The sequence below is a fragment of the Prionailurus bengalensis genome, chromosome A2, assembly GCF_016509475.1.
Source record: "Prionailurus bengalensis isolate Pbe53 chromosome A2, Fcat_Pben_1.1_paternal_pri, whole genome shotgun sequence".
NCBI lineage: Eukaryota > Metazoa > Chordata > Mammalia > Carnivora > Felidae > Prionailurus > Prionailurus bengalensis.
The window spans coordinates 156,352,320-156,367,090 of record NC_057348.1 but is presented as its reverse complement, the minus strand read 5'-3'; the positions used below and the strand labels follow the sequence as shown (position 1 = coordinate 156,367,090).

The window sequence follows — 14,771 nt, the reverse complement described above, 5'->3', positions numbered from 1 at the left end:
GTGGTTTTGCCACCCTTAAAGTGCTTACATGTACTATCTGGCCCTTTCCGGGAAAAGTTTGCCGGCCCACACTTGGTTTTCATGTTTACATACCTATTTGGGGCCAGGCTAGAGATAAAAGTGGAAGAGTGAGAAAAAGCTGAGTCTCCAGGAGGGAAAGACACAGAAAAGACCCTGGAGGTGGGCGCTACTCATTCCTTGTGGGGCCCGTCAGTCCCCCAGGCCGGCGACTCCTCCCCTCCTCCCTCAGGCCTAGTCTCTCAGGCTAGTCTGACCTGTCCAGGCCTTTCTATAAAAGGTCACCAGGTGTCCCAAAGTCCAAGGGAGGCCTCTCCATTCTTTGAAGGCCTCCCCTTCCTGGACTGGCCTGGGGGCAGGGAGAGAGACCCAGGCGGGTAGGGAGGGAGTTTACGCAAGGCCAAGGCCGCAGATGGAAGGCAGGTCGGCTGGCCTGTCTCTTTAAATCTCAGGTAATTTGGGAGGAGGGTGGGAGTGTCTGCAGGCTCGCTCCCAGGAGGAGCTCCCGGGGAGAAACCCAGCCGAGGGAGTCCCAGCTCTGCCAGGTGTAAGAACCTCAGAGCCCTCTGGAGTCGGGCTCTGGCGCCTCGGGGAGACTCCTCAGGGAGGTAGGGACCAGGGAGGTAGGAGACGGGACCTCTACAGGGCGAGGGCAGGCCGGCCCTTGGGGGTGCTGATGTGGCCCCAAGGCTGAGTCCTCTGGGGGTCTGGTCTCGGCCTCGGCCCCCCAAGGAGCCGGCCCTACACTCCATGGGGTTGCCGCTACCCAAGGACAAGGGGTTCATTCTCTGCCTGTGGAGAAAATTCTGTAGTTGGTTCCAGAGACAGGAGTCATGGGCCCAGAGCCGAGATGAGCAGAACCTGCAGCAACAGAAGAGGTAAGCCTCAGTCTGCTCCCTCGCCCCTCCCAGCCCTCCCTGCCCCCCCCCCCCCCCCCGCCTTCCTCTCCCTCTCCCCCTTCCCCTCTCAGTCTTTGTTTGGCACCTCTATTTGTACAAACTGTGCTTCCAGGCCTGGCTCCTGGGGAGCATTTTGTCTCAAAGGTCTTAGCCAGTGGGGCTAGCTCCCCTGGAGGCCAGGTGGAAGGGGAGGGAGCTGGCATGGGCACAGGTACCACCGGCTTTAAGATCCGATCTAATTATGCAAGCCCTTCGCACTTCCCTAAAGGCCCGGGCCACCTTGCTGGGCCCTGGGAAGATGTGGCATCATGGAACCGCCAGCACAGAGGTGCTGGTAGGTCGGGACAATGCCGGATGGCCGTATTCCCTGGCCCCAGAGCAGTCTGTCCTGCAGAAACATGTAACGCAGGCACATACACATGCGGGGAGTGGATGAATGAATGATTGAATGAATGAGGCAGACAAGGAACTGCAGGCATCAGTGACCACAGAAGACAAGAGGTGACTACGGCTGCCGTTCCTACGCATTATCGCCACCAGCAGGCATTGACCAAGGCTGAATGCCAGACACGGGGATGATTTTGAACCAGAGCTGGGACCCAGCCCTGGACTTCCTTACCCTCTACGGGGGAGAGGGGTGTGGATGCTTGGCCACATACCAGATGTGCGTAGGACCCATGCTCACCTGAGAGGCTCTAAAGTTTGAGCCCCTGAAAACTTCCCTAAACTCTGATGTCCCCACGCCCTAGGAGGGAGAGGAGAGGAGACATCCCTGCGTGAGATGTCCTCTCCAAAGTGTCCGTGGGTCTCCCTACTCAGGTGCTGATGCCCTAGAAGGGAGTCCTTCCGGTGGGGTGGAGCACCCCACCAGAAGGAGCACCTTCTCAGGGTCCCTGAGAAGGCAATTAGCACATGTCTCTTCACAGAGGAAAGCCCAAAGGTTTTGTATCTGAGGGTCTTTCTCCATCTCCAAGAGCAGAGGCCTGCCTGAGCCTGCCAGGGAGCGCCTGTGGTTTTTCTTCCTTTGCCCCAGGATTCTGGGCTGGGGGTGTGTTCCTTTTTGAGCTTTGGCTTCCCCTCTCTCACACCAGCCGCCCACTTCTCTCCCCCCGGGCCTGGGAGAGTAGGGGCTGAGCGCATGTTTGACTGATGACATCTTGAGGCACAGAATGGCATTGTTGTTGGAGAATAGGCCGTCACTGGTTCCACTCTTCCCTACCCACTCAGGACCCCGGGGCTGGGGGAGCCAGACACAGAGCACAGAAAGGCCTAGGGCTTGGAAGGGGTGGCAGAGTCGTTCTGTGTGCCAACAGGGCAAAGCAGAGACAGGGACCACAGTCTGGCTGCTTCCACTCATCTTTTTGGCCTTTATTTCTTCTGAAGACCATCGGTGGGGCTCCTCTTGCAGCCTTGGGCCAGGAGGGCCTGATGTCACTTTGAGGGATCCCCTCCTTTCCTGATCTCCCTGCCTGGTTCCATAGCTTCTCAGCCCTCTCCTTCCCACCCAGAGCCTGGAATATTGATTCCCCTCTGGGTGGGCACTTCTAGGAAGGACACTGAAATCACCCGAAAGGGAAGTGTCCTAGGCTTTGCAGTCAACCGGCCGTAGGGGAGACTTGCCCATAACTGGGCAACTAGGAGATGACCATGTAAGTGGGGACAATATGACAGGTGAGGAGGTGGGCTGATGGCAGAAAGCAGCAGACGATGTAATGAGCACCTATCTTGTCTTCTATAACCCCAAACCTGTGGGGGGCAGTGCCGGTATCCCCTTGGGAGTGAGGCTGGCCCAAAGCGAGCAAGTGGTGAAGTCAGCTTGGTGCCAACAGCTCAGAGGGGCCTCTGGGTGGGGTTGGCGGATTCCAGGGAGTGGAGCGTAGTTCAGTGAGAGGGAAAGGGTCCGTGGTCTCCCCAGGATGACCAGGAACCCAGCATTCCTCTCTCTCTAGCAGATGTGTCTTGGGTCTTGGTCCCACTGCCCCCTCTGCTTAAATCCACAATGCTGGACCCAAGCTGAACCATTACCTTTTTCCCGTTTCTTCTTCGTCATCTCTCCTTGGACCTTGACTTGTCTTGTTTCCTGAGATTCAACATACTAAACACTTATGGAGCATAAAGCACTCTGCCAGACTTGTAGAAAATGAACATGACCTCCCTGCCCTCTAGGAGCTCACGTTCTCATGGTCAAAATGCCTCAGGATGCATCTACTTGGGTGACAAGTGAGCTTGGTGAGTGTCCTAAGAAGGGCATAAGCACGTGTCATGGGAGCAGAGAGGACGACACTGTGGTATCTGATTCTGCCTGGTGTCGGTATGCTGGGCAGCTCCCAGAGGCTCTCACATGACCCCGTTGTTGGCACTTTCTCCCTCCCACTAGATGGTGGCAAGGCAGTGAACACGGAAGGTTCTCCTCTGCTTAGATAGCTGTATAAACACGTGTAGCCATGGGTCTGTGAAAAGTAAACTGGGCCTCTCCAGTGTGTTGGGACTCCCTGCCTCAGGAAGCACAGCAGACATGCATGTTGCAGGCATTTGTGCTAAAGCTGTAGGACTTGGAAGGGCGGACCGATTCCAAGTCTGCAAATAACCACTTTTCTCCCAGCTTTGGCTTCCTCATCCACTCGCCAAGAACCTGAGCGGGAGGGAGACAGCCCACAAGTGGCTAGCGTATGCACGCATGCTTCCTCCCCACACACGACTGCCTTCATCTGTGGTCACTGCTCTGGGCTGACCCCCTCCCCCTGAGAGAAATCAGGAAGAACCATAAAACTAGAAGAACCACATAATTTAGCGGTGAGAGCCTGGGGCTAGGTTCTTGGCCAAGTGTTCTGCTTTTAACTCTGTGTGATCTAGCAACAATCTGGTTGTGCTGCCTCAGTTTCCTTTTCTGACAAATGAAAGACTCATTCAGCCCATGCCACAGGGTTGTAAGGAGCAAACGTGATCATATCCTTACGACCTCTATACCCTTTTGGAAGCTGAAAAGCACATTTAACAAATGGGATTACTGTGATGAAAAAAACCAAAAATACAACAGTCAAAGGCAACACCCAACATTGGCAGGAGTTCGAGGGGCTGGGCACCTCCTTTCTTTCAGGGCTGTATCCTCCTGGGAACCTGTACGCTGAGCTCCACGTCGCGTGTGCCCTTCCTTTCCCAAATGGCGTGCTCGTCTGACAGGGTGCTTGGAGAGAGACCAGTGGGACCCATGTCTGTGGACATGGCTCCTGTGCCTCTAAGCCCTCTCCAAAGCCTGATCCACAGAGAAGAGGGATGGGGAAATGGCCAGTGGGGTCCCAGTCCCAGCTCTGCCTCTGACTTGTTTGGACAAGTCACCTCGGGACTCCAGGCTTCTTTCTCCATCTGTGACATGGACAGATAGGTTAGATTTCTAGCAACTTTCTAGCTCTAAAATTTTGGTTTGAATTCTCCTCCAAAGGCGCTCTGGATCTTGTCTCGTTTCCAGCAACCAAATGCAGAACTTTGCTCATGTGCACGTAGGCATGGACACATTCTCAAGAAGGAAGAGGTTGGGTGTGGGACTTCAGCTCAGGTCGCGATCTCACATTTAATGGGTTCAAGCCCCGTGTCCCCACATGGGGCTCTGTGCTGACAGCTCAGAGCCTGCTTCGGATTCTGTGTCTCCCTCTTTCTCTGCCCCTCCCCCACTTTCACTCTGTCTCTCTCTCAAAAATAAGTAAAACAAAAACAAAAACAAAGAAGGAGGAGGAGGGGAGGACAGAGTGCAGGAAACAGGGAGAAAGGGAGTGAGAGATACTTTCTGCTGGCCCAGAGGGAATCTTAAGGAGGAGATCAGTGATTTGTTTACTATGTAAAAAATGGGCTAGGTTTTGTAATATGGTTTTCACCAGTCTAATATTGAGCAAAACCATTCAATTTTATAATTATTGTTCAGCAAAATAAAGCATGCTAAATTCTGAAAACAGCTTTCATACAGCTTTCATACTGCTATAATTTCAGATTTTGTCTGTAATTTCTTTTTGCTACTTAATCAGCAAGTGCTCCAAAGACTTTACCTTTTTGTTTCTCTCTTAAATATTTAACAATCTGTAAGAAAGCACGTATAGGGAGTTTCTCATTCTTTTTAATGTGAAGAGTCCTCCTTTTTAAAAAAAAAATCGTTTATGAACAATTCAAGCTATAGGTCAGGAATTCCCTACCTTGCAGATGGACATTTTGGACAGAATAATTCTTCATTGTAGGAGACCGGCCTGCATAAGATCCTCCTGAACAGCATCCCTGCCTTCTACCCGCTAGATGCCAGTGGCACCTCTCCACCCTACCCCAGTTGTGACAACCAAAAATGTCTCCAGTGTTGCCAGATTCCTTGGGGGGGGGGGCGTTCACCCCTGGTTGAGAGCTACAGCTCTCAACCACCATTTGTAAACAAGAGATTCTGGTAGCGATGTTAACTAATCTACTAAATAAAGTAAAATTTCCCCCTGGAAGGGACCAAGTATAATGTAACCATTCAAACCAGAAGGTATGTTATCAGTATCTCCTCTTCCTGCCTTGGGGAGGTGCCTGGTAGAGACCTAGTAAAGACGTGTAGATTTTGCTCCAGATCTAAACGTCTGTGCTGGGTTGCTCTGGTAGAAACCACTCGTGTCTCAGGCACAAAAACTGTTGGATGGGTCTGCTCTTGTGCCTTTTTTCTGGGTCCCAAGGGTAGTCAGGTTTTGGGGTTCCGACTGACTGCCATGATCCTGACTGAGGGCTTTCTCTGCTGTCCCCTTGTGGCCCTATGGTGCCACTGCAAGTAATTGCCTTATCTGATCCCCTCCGAACCATTCATACACTGCCCCCTTTTTCGCTGAATTCTGGAGTTTGACACCCAAAAGAAACCAGGTCTCTACAAACTTTGCCAGATAAGATACGGGACATGGAGTCAAATTCGAATTTCATATAAATGATTAACAAGTTGTTAGTATGTCCCAAATGTCACCTGGGACATAGTTATATTAAAAAAAAAGTATTGGTTGGAAATCTAAAATTAAAATCTAAAGGAGCATCCTGCATTTTTATTTGGTAAATCTGGCAAGCCCCAATGGACAGTAACTCCTTGTTGTTTCCCGGCCCGCTAGGGCAGTCGTCAAGGCAAGAGAAAGAGCACATAGGAATGAAGGCTTGTCGGGGACATTTGTGGCCTTCAGAGACACGCAGGGACCCAAAGGGGTGTCTGTGGGCCTTCCACCAACTAGCCTCCCCACTCATATTTTAGGAAGTAGGGAGCAGAACCCTGCACTTGGGCAAGAAGGTCCCTTGGGTCCATTTGTAACTTTGCCATTAACTTTAGTCAAAATAGGCCATAGAGCCAGAAGCTAATTGAAAGAGAGCAGGGAAAGGAAACAGACAGGAGAAAGCGGCTGACCTCCGCCCCTAAGTGTCCCTTGTGTAGAGGAAAGACAGTACTAATCACAACACACAGTGAAAGATGCAAAAATAAAGGGCCAGACTATATAGTGTGGAAAACTTCCTGGGAGGGTGTGTATGTGTGTTGGGGAATAGGGCTGGCTCTAGAATATTTATAGAGGAGGGGTTTGGGCAAATCGTTGGAAAGGCAGTGGTGGTGGTGAAGGGGGTGTGGAAAATTTGCTTTGCAGCTGTGTTTGTATATTAAGCATACTGTTTTTTACTTAGATTACATGTTCGCCTAAGGTTGGCTTAAAGGGTGGCCAATGGAGATAATAAGCAGGGGCAGTAAGGCCACACTACCTTCTGCTACTGCTACAAATTCATTCATTCTGCAGATGGTGGTGGAGTGTCTACCGTATGCAGAGCACATCCCTAGGCATTGGGGTTACAGAACAGAAATGAACAGGGTGAGGCAGACGCTCTGGATTCCAGGTGGAAGTTACATATGGCACAAGCCTCGGGAGAATGGAGTGTTTGGGGGCGGGGGGTGGCAGTGGTGGGGCCAGAATACCTGGGATAAGGAGTGAATGGGAGGAGGAAAGAGGGGAAAATAAGGTCACCGAGGCTAGAAAGGATCTCTGTATTCCTTCTCCGTGGGCATTTAAGGACCCATCAGACTTTTCTTTTCTTTTTACATTTATTTATTTTTGAGAGACGGGGCACAAGTAGGGGAGGGGCAGAGAGAGAAGGAGACACAGAATCCGAAGCAGACTCCAGGCTCTGAGCTGTCGGCACAGAGCCCGACGCAGGGCTCGAACTCACAGACCGTGAGATCATGACCCGAGCCGAAGTCGGACGCTCAACCGACTGAGCCACCCAGGCACCCCTCCCATCAGACTTTTCTAAACGGTGATGGCAATGCCATTTAGAGGGTGTACCTTGGCAGCATGGAGAAGGGCGGATTGGGGGTAAATAGGGCACGGGAAACTAGCTAGAATATCTTGCTAACGAGGGGCAGAATAGAGAATGAAGACATGAACGATGAGGGTCGGTAGGCACGAGGAGGTAGGGATTGAATGTTGAATTGACAAAGCCTGATGGCCATCCAGGTGGCATGGAAGCGGGGGCGGGGAAGCTGGGGCCAACACTCTGGGGGATATGAGTCTTGTGCTCCTTCCTCCTCTCCCGATCACCCTCCCGTCCCGGCTCTTGGAGTTGATTTCCTGCCAGCACCAGTGTGTGATCTTCCATTCACATAGTTGGCCATCTATGGGTAAGTGGCGTTATTTCATTTAGATCCCATAGAAAGACCAAATGGCTCCGGGCCAAGAGAGAAATTGAACAAAAGGGGCCCCATGGGTCTTAGTTGGGCTAAATTTTTATAGTAATACAGGTTTTTAGTTCATTGTAGGAATAAAACTCAAAAGGGTTTGGTGAATCAGAGGAGATGATTTGTGTGTGTGTGTGTGTGTGTGTGTGTGCCTAAAACAAGTGGGAAGCAGACAGGAAGTAGAAAGAAACTATACTCTGCTTAGGGGTCAGAACAAAAAGGATCCACTGTTGCTCTCTGGTTGAGCTCTGAGGATGCTGTTGTTGGAAAGGAAGTGCCAGGATCAACGGGCTTTGCTGAGAAGGTCTGGAAAGGCGAGCATCATGCCGCTGGGGAAATCTAGCCTCTACATGTTGACTTTCTTCACAAATATAAGGGAGGAATTCCTTGTACCCTTAGTCCATGAAAACAAGGCTTATCTCGGGGGTAATCACGGGGCACTTAGTGAAGCTAAACAGGGTTGCCCCAGAGGTCAGTAGGTCAGGAGGTGAATGAGTACTTTAACTCCTCCCCTCCATACCCGATATGCACAGATAACACACACACACATATTCTGGTCCCAGCACTCAGGGGATGGGAAACCAGTCACTGATGCTTCTCCCACACAAGCTGAAAGGGGGAACAGTTGGTTTGGGGTAGGTAACCGGTCAAGAAAAAATCCGGCAACCCTCGGGACGCTGCTGACCTCAATTCCCTGGATCAAGTTCAGGGTCATGAGGTGCACGTGTCTGTATATGAAGGAGCCAAGCCATCAGCCCTCACTGCACCACTGGGCATGCTCACCATCGCCACCTTTCTGATCCCATTCCCTTCTAGAATCTGGGAGTCTCCTCTACTTCTAGCTGCCAAGGAGAACAACGTCCAGGCTCTCAACAAGCTACTCAAGTATGAGGCCTGTGAGGTGCACCAGAGAGGTAAGGGGCAGAGCCCTCAGCACCCGTCAGAGCTACACATGTGGCTCCCAGTGTAGCCCAGGACCTTCTGTGGTGGGCCTCTAAATGCCTATGGTCACCATGCCCCTGCCCCATGGAAGCCATATGACTCTTCTTTCTGTCAACACCAGGAGCCATGGGGGAGACAGCACTGCACATAGCGGCCCTCTATGACAACCTGGAGGCTGCCGTGGTGCTGATGGAGGCTGCCCCGGAGCTGGTCTTTGAGCCCATGACATCGGAGCTGTACGAGGGTGAGGGTGCTGGGTGTTTTAAGCCAGTCTCTGCAGTGGATTAACTTGGGGCGACCAAAGAGGGCTTCGTTCCTCCCCCCATCTCCCTTTGTTCTTGTCATCCTCCCTGCGCACCGTTAGAACACCAACCCCCCAAAATGCAAGGGGAGAAGAGGCAGCAGCTGGTTTCCCTGGGTACCCTGCCGGACTGGGGGCTCCGTCACACCCCCCTGCCACCTCAGGCTGCGGGAGTGAGGAGGACTGGGTGTAGATATGGGAGGGACCCTTGCAGGATCCTGGGGACAGACCCCATGACTAAGGCTCTCTCTGGGCCAGGTCAGACCGCCCTGCACATAGCCATCGTGAACCAGAATGTGAACTTGGTGAGAGCCCTGCTTGCCCACGGGGCCAGTGTGTCTGCGAGAGCCACAGGCATGGCGTTCCGCCGCAGCCCCCGCAACCTCATCTACTTTGGTGAGAGCGGGGCCCGGGGCTGGGAAGAAGGGACATGGGGAGGTGGGCAAGAGCAAAGGGAGGGCGGGCCGAGGAGGGCTCCGGCCCCCCAAAAAGCCGGAAGCGGCCGGGCCTTCCAGGGTTTCAGGCCAGAGCCAAGCCTCCCCCGATGCATGCTCCATCCCTGCCTCTGCTTCTGCTGACGAGCGTCCCTGACCCAGAGCTGCCACGCGAGGGCAAGGAGGCAGTCACTTGGGGACGCTGCCCATCCCCCAGCTCATCGGGCCCTCACGGCAGTGAGCCTTCTGTGTCCACAGGGGAGCACCCCTTGTCCTTTGCTGCCTGCGTGGGCAGTGAGGAGATGGTGAGGCTGCTCATTGAGCATGGAGCTGACATCCGGGCCCAGGACTCCCTGGGTAAGAGCTGGGGGCCGGGAGGGCAGGGGCCACCCCAGGTCGGGCAGGGCATCAGCGGGGACTTCAGCGCAACGGCCACGTGACGCCCGCGTCCTCCCCCAGGAAACACCGTGTTGCACATCCTCGTCCTGCAGCCCAACAAGACCTTTGCCTGCCAGATGTACAACCTGCTGCTGTCCTATGATGGGCGCAGGGACCACCTGCAGTCCCTGGACCTCGTGCCCAATCACCAGGGTCTCACCCCCTTCAAGCTGGCCGGAGTGGAGGGCAACACCGTGGTGAGGGACACTCCCCTGGCCCCATGGCGGCCTTTCAAAGACCCTTGGTGCCCAACTGCCCGGAGGGTGGGGCCCCTTCCTCCATACTCCGTCGCTAAATGCTCAGCCTCAGGGATCCCTGGGCGGGAGGCTTTGAGAATGTCGCTTTAGGACATCTGCTCTGGGAGCCCGGCATTCTGTTGCCTTTGCCCGTCCTCCTCTTTCAGATCCTTATAGGGTGTGTGGGAAAGAAAGACAACCAGAAAAAAAGGAGGCTCACGCAACTAACTGTCCATCAGTCGCAAGGAGCGGGCCGTAGCCGTCGTCAGCGGTGGAGACCCCCCGGCCCCGCTTCTCACACTGACCCTCCGACTCACCACCGTGTCTTCTCAGATGTTCCAGCACCTGATGCAGAAGCGGAAGCACATCCAGTGGACCTACGGGCCGCTGACCTCCACTCTATACGACCTCACCGAGATCGACTCTTCAGGGGATGAGCAGTCTCTCCTGGAACTTATTGTTACCACCAAGAAGCGGGAGGTACGGGTCGTAGGGTCAGAAAGCAGCTGGCGAGGGAAGTCAGGGTCTCCGAGGTGCCCGCTCTATTTTCTTTCTGCCGCAGGCTCGCCAGATCCTGGACCAGACCCCGGTGAAAGAGCTGGTGAGCCTCAAGTGGAAGAAATACGGGCGGCCGTACTTCTGCGTGCTGGGCACCATATACCTGCTGTACATCATCTGTTTCACCGTGTGCTGCGTCTACCGCCCCCTCAAGCCCAGGACCAATAACCACACTGGTCCCCGGGACAACACGCTCCTACAGCAGAAGCTACTTCAGGTGATGCCCTAGGGGCGGCTGAGCTCAGGGCAGGATTCAGCTCCCTGTCCTTCCTCAGCCCCGCATCGCTTACCTGCTCTCCAGCCCCTGTTTCTCCCCTCACCCAGCTCTCAATTACGTAGGCACAAACTCAAAGTACAGGCACACAGAAACACACATATGCTCAAAGAGCAGTTTGAGAGAGCCCAGCCTACCAGGTTAAAAACAATCCTACAGGGCTGGTGACTTTATACAGGAGACACGGACTCGTGCCCAGGGACAGACAGGCAGGATACATGGGGTCCCTGAGTGTTCTGACCCTGTTTCCCCTTCAGGAGGCCTATGTGAGCCCCCAGGATGACCTCCGCCTGGTGGGGGAGCTGGTGACCGTCATCGGAGCTGTGCTCATTCTGCTTGCAGAGGTGAGGATGGTCAGGATCTAGGGTGAGGCTGTTGGCCCCAGGGATCCAGCCCGAGCCCCAGTCTACAAGTGCCTTTGTGTCTTCCTGGCCTCTCTCCAGATTCCAGACATCTTCAGGGTGGGGGTCACTCGCTTCTTTGGACAGACCATCCTCGGGGGGCCATTCCACGTCCTCATGTGAGTCTCCTTGCTCTCCACCAATGCCCCCACTCACTCCCTGGATTCCCGACCCCTGGACAATCACTGGAGAAAATTAATTCCAGAGATCCTTCTCCAATGATTGTGTGCCCTTGTGTACTGAACTTGGGGAGGCCAAATGTGAGTGTGTGGGTGCAGTCCCCAGGACAATCCTGGTCTCTTCTCATTCCCCCTCTGCTCCCCACCCCCAGCATCACCTACGCCTGCATGGTGCTGGTGACCATGGTGATGCGGCTCACGAACGCCAATGGGGAGGTGGTGCCCATGTCCTTCGCCCTGGTGCTGGGCTGGTGCAATGTCATGTACTTCGCCCGAGGATTCCAGATGTTGGGCCCCTTCACCATCATGATCCAGAAGGTCCGTGCCCCCACCCCCCCACCCCACCCCCCACCCCAAGCTTTCTAGAGAAAGGTCCTGGAGTGGGGGCTGCAGCAAACATTTTTCTGAAAGACCAGATAATAGATGGAAGATTTTGCAGCCACATGTGGGTCTCTATTGCATTTTCGTTCCTTTTCCTCCTCCTCCTCCTTCTTTTTGTTTTCTCAATCCTTGAAAAATGTGAAAAGCATTCTTAGTTCAAGGCCCATACCCAAACAGTCCAAGGAGATTTGCCATGCAGCCACAGCTTGCTAACCCCTGGAGGGAAGAACTGTAGGACTTCTCGGGGCGAGTCCAGTGAGAGGCCACAAGGGGCAGTTGCTCAGGGGACCCATGTGGAGGTATTTTCCTTCCTCTCCTCCCTTTAGATGATTTTTGGCGACCTGATGCGGTTCTGCTGGCTGATGGCTGTGGTCATCCTGGGCTTTGCCTCAGGTAAATCATCTCGCCGGGAAGGGGCCGTGGGAAGGGGAGGTTGGAGGAGGCTGGAGAGCCCAGAATGCCTGTGGATAAATGTGGGGGAAGCTGGGAGGGAAGACAGGGATAGGAGGCTGTCAGGTCTGAGGATGGAACATGCCTTGAGGTGAGACAAAACTGGGAGTGCTTCCAGACGTGCCTCTTGGGATCAGGATAAGCCATACTGAAAATAAGGGAATATAAGAACCCAAAGCATGGAAAGCGGAAGGCTGGATGGGGACACTGGATGGAGAAGAGGGAAACAGGGCTGGAATGGCCAGCAAAGAGCTGGCCGTGGTCCAGTCTGGTATGTGGTTGCCATGGTAACTCTCACCCCCTTGGGTGGAGCAGCCTTCTATATCATCTTCCAGACAGAGGACCCTGACGAGCTGGGCCATTTCTACGACTACCCCATGGCGCTGTTCAGCACCTTCGAGCTGTTCCTCACCGTCATTGACGGGCCTGCCAACTATGACGTGGATTTGCCCTTCATGTACAGCATCACCTACGCTGCCTTCGCCATCATCGCCACGCTGCTCATGCTCAACCTCCTTATCGCCATGATGGGTGACACTCACTGGAGGGTGGCCCACGAGCGGGATGAGCTCTGGAGGGCGCAGGTGAGCCCCCTGGTGGCCGGGAGGGCTAGTGCAGGCCATTTCCCCCCCCCCCCCCCCCCCCCCGCCAGCTAAGGACAGAGCTGAACTCAGACAGAAGCAGGATATTTTGACCCCACGTAGGTTTAGACGGTTTTACTGTGCAGGATACAAAATAACGCAGAGTATTCGCAATACAACGGACTAATACCTGAACAGCTGAAAAGAATTCATCATTTTCCCAAAAAGTATAACCTCAGGCTTTTCTAGAAGAATCAACAAGAAATACAACTAATGGTGGCTGAAAGTGCATTTAGGAAATCAGTCTGTAAAACCTGACGCAGAAAACTTGGACAGGTTAAAAAAAAATGCTACAAAAACTTCCCTGAGGAGCGGAAGTTATCTTCGGTCAGATCATCACGATGGAGACAGAAGACCATTAAATGAGTCAAAGCACCGTTTAAAAATATACTTAGAAAATAATTTCTCTCCACAAAAATAAAAATGCAAACCCCCCAAATTGAATGGCACTTTGCTGTGCTGTGTAGAAAACAGAGTTACAAGGCCCTAGGTTGGCTAAATGGGGTTTGCTCAGGAAAATAGGTTTCCATGCACATGTCCTGATATTCGATTTCTCAGTAGGGTGGTAGCATTTATAAGTGGCCTTTCTGTCTGTAGGGTCAAAATATCCTGTGGCCCTGAGGATCCCTTTCTGTCTGCTTCCTTGGGGTGGGGTCCCTCAACCTCCTGCAGGATCTGCGTGGATGTCGGGTCCCGGGGTAAAGAGCTGTGGGCTCATGTCCCATGGACTCTGTCCCACAGAAGAGGGTCAGCCAAGCTGACACCCCGCACCCCCCAGCTTGGGGGTGTTGTCCCCTCTTGGAGGCCATGAGCTCCTGCGTTTCCTAGCTACTGCTACACTGTCCTTCCTCCGCCCGACGCCCTCTCCTCTTCCCGCCCTCCTCAGTCGATTTCTCGGTCAACACCCCACCTCTGATGGCCCCTTCGGCCCCCACACGCAGGTGGTGGCCACCACGGTGATGCTGGAGCGGAAGCTGCCTCGCTGCCTGTGGCCTCGCTCGGGGATCTGCGGGCGCGAGTATGGGCTGGGGGACCGCTGGTTCCTGCGGTGAGTTCCTGCCGGGCTGGACGGCCTCCTGCTCCCGGGGCCCTGCACCCGTTGACCCGCGTTGCCCGGAGGTCCCCTAAGGGATCCCTGCTGTTAAGGGAGGGGTCCCGCTAGATGGTCGGGCCCCCCGAAAGCTGCTGCTGAGATGCCGGCAGCCCCCGTGTGCGCACTAGCTGCAGTGGTGGGAAAAGGCCGGTCACGGTGGGATGGGGTGAGCGGAGGACACGACGCGGGCGCGGGTCCGGGCCAGCCCCTCCGTCCTCGGCTGCCTCTCACGGCCTTGCGCTCCACAGGGTGGAAGACAGACAGGATCTCAACCGGCAGCGGATGCGGCGCTACGCGCATGCCTTCCACATCCCGGCCTCCGAGGACTCGGACAAAGCCTCGGAGAAACTGCGGCTGGACCACCCCTCGGGCCCCCACCTGTGTCCGTCCACCCCCTCGGTGTCCCGAAGTACCTCCCGCAGCAGCGCCAACTGGGAGAGGCTTCGGCAAGGCACCCTGAGGAGGGAACTGAGGGGGTTGGTCAACAGGGGTCTGGAAGACGGGGAAGGCTGGGAGTATCAGATCTGAGCCCACTCTGCCGTCTGGCCCCGGCAGCTGCTCTCATTTTCCCGGGGTGGGGGGGGGGCATCAACACGCAAAACCCAAACACCTCTCCCCGGTGGGGGAGGAAGGCAGAAGGCACCCTCCCGCCCCCTTGAGGAATGCAGCTGGGGAATCGCTGCCCCAGGTCCCCACTACTCGTTGGGCTCAGGGGGCGAATAGAAAGCAAGGGGGGAGGTGGCCCTCGCCTCACCCCGAGCACAGGGCTGGTGCCAGTGAGGACGAGGCTGCGGGCTCTTCGGCCTTACTGAAGTACTCT

General features: G+C 54.6%; 1 protein-coding gene across 1 annotated transcript; it reads left to right on the top strand.

Moving 5' to 3' along the window:
* The first annotated feature begins 341 nt into the window (after nucleotides 1-341).
* Nucleotides 342-14,546, top strand: TRPV6 (transient receptor potential cation channel subfamily V member 6). The gene is made up of 15 exons (XM_043589763.1): nucleotides 342-896; nucleotides 8,440-8,537; nucleotides 8,687-8,809; nucleotides 9,125-9,262; nucleotides 9,559-9,657; nucleotides 9,760-9,935; nucleotides 10,308-10,454; nucleotides 10,537-10,749; nucleotides 11,064-11,150; nucleotides 11,250-11,326; nucleotides 11,539-11,704; nucleotides 12,094-12,160; nucleotides 12,533-12,801; nucleotides 13,800-13,906; nucleotides 14,200-14,546. The coding sequence occupies exons 1-15, from the start codon at nucleotides 769-771 to the stop codon at nucleotides 14,477-14,479; spliced, it is 2,175 nt and encodes a 724-aa protein (XP_043445698.1). The 5' UTR covers nucleotides 342-768; the 3' UTR covers nucleotides 14,480-14,546.
* The last annotated feature ends 225 nt before the right edge of the window (nucleotides 14,547-14,771 follow it).